We start from the raw sequence: 1,125 nt of genomic DNA on the forward strand, positions 1-1,125 counted from the left end.
ATGGGGCTGGGCACACTGCTATAGGACTGGGCACCCTGCTGTGGGGCTGTGTACTCGTCTATGGGTCTGAGCACCCTGCCGAGGGGCTGGGCACCCTGCTATAGGACTGGGCACATCGCTATCAGACTAGGCACCCCGCCATGGGTCTGGGCACCCTGCTGTGGCACTGAGCACCCTGCTATRGGTCTGGGCACCCCACTATGGGTCTGGGCACCCTGCTGTGGCACTGAGCACCCTGCTATGGGGCTGGGCACCCCACTATGGGACTGGGCACCCTGCTATGGAACTAGGCACCCTGCTGTGGGGCTGGGCACCCCACCGTAGGACTGGGCACTCTGCTATAGGACAGGGCACCCTGCTGTGGGTTTGGGTGCCCCACTATGGGGCTGGGCACATCGCTATGGGACTAGGCACCCCGCCGTGGGACTGAGCACCCTGCTATGGGGCTGGTCACCCTGCCATGGGACTAGGCACCCTGCCATGCGACTAGGCACCCTGSCGTGGGACTGGGCACCCTGTAGTGTGACTGGGCACCCTGCCGTGGGTCTGGTCACCCTGCTGTGGGACTGGACACCCCGATATGGGACTGGAAACCCTGCTATGGGTCTAAACACCCTGCTATGGAACTAGGCACCCCGCTGTGGGGCTGGGTACCCCGCCAGGGGTTTGAGCACCCTGCCATGGCGCTGGGCACCTTGCTGTGGAGCTGGGCACCCTGCTAGAGGTCTGAGCACCCTGCCGCGGGTCTGAGCACCCCGCCGTGGGGCTGGGCACCCTGCTATAGGACGGGGCACCCTGCTGTGGGTTTGGGCACCCCACTATGGGGCTGGGAACATCACTATGGGACTAGGCACCCTGCCGTGGGTCTGGTCACCCTTCTGTGGCACTGAGCACCCTGCTATGGGGCTGGGCACCCTGCTGTGGGGCTGGGCACCCCGTCAGGGGCCTGAGCACCCTGCTATGGGCGTGAGCACCCTGCCATGGGGCTGGGCACTCTGCTGCAGGTCTGAGCACCCTGCTGTGGGTCTGAGCACCCCACCGTGGGGCTGGGCACCCCACTAGGGATCTGAGCACTCTGCTGTGGGGCTGGGCACCTTGCTGTGGGGCTGGGCACCCTGCTGTGGG

The 1,125-nt window shown here is 66.0% G+C and overlaps 1 protein-coding gene across 1 annotated transcript in view; it reads right to left on the minus strand.

The window, feature by feature from the left end:
• The window catches only part of RASAL1 (RAS protein activator like 1), an 8,544-nt gene extending 8,402 nt beyond the window's left edge, over positions 1-142 (minus strand). The window contains exon 1 of the mRNA XM_085326102.1: positions 135-142. Within this exon, the coding sequence (XP_085182228.1) occupies positions 135-142 (8 nt within the window). The remainder of the gene's footprint in view (positions 1-134) is intronic.
• Positions 143-1,125: the final 983 nt, after the last annotated feature.

Source organism: Rhea americana, unplaced genomic scaffold, assembly GCF_003343005.1.
Source record: "Rhea americana isolate MKP2758 unplaced genomic scaffold, rheAme1 scaffold_128, whole genome shotgun sequence".
NCBI classification, from domain to species: Eukaryota; Metazoa; Chordata; class Aves; order Rheiformes; family Rheidae; genus Rhea; species Rhea americana.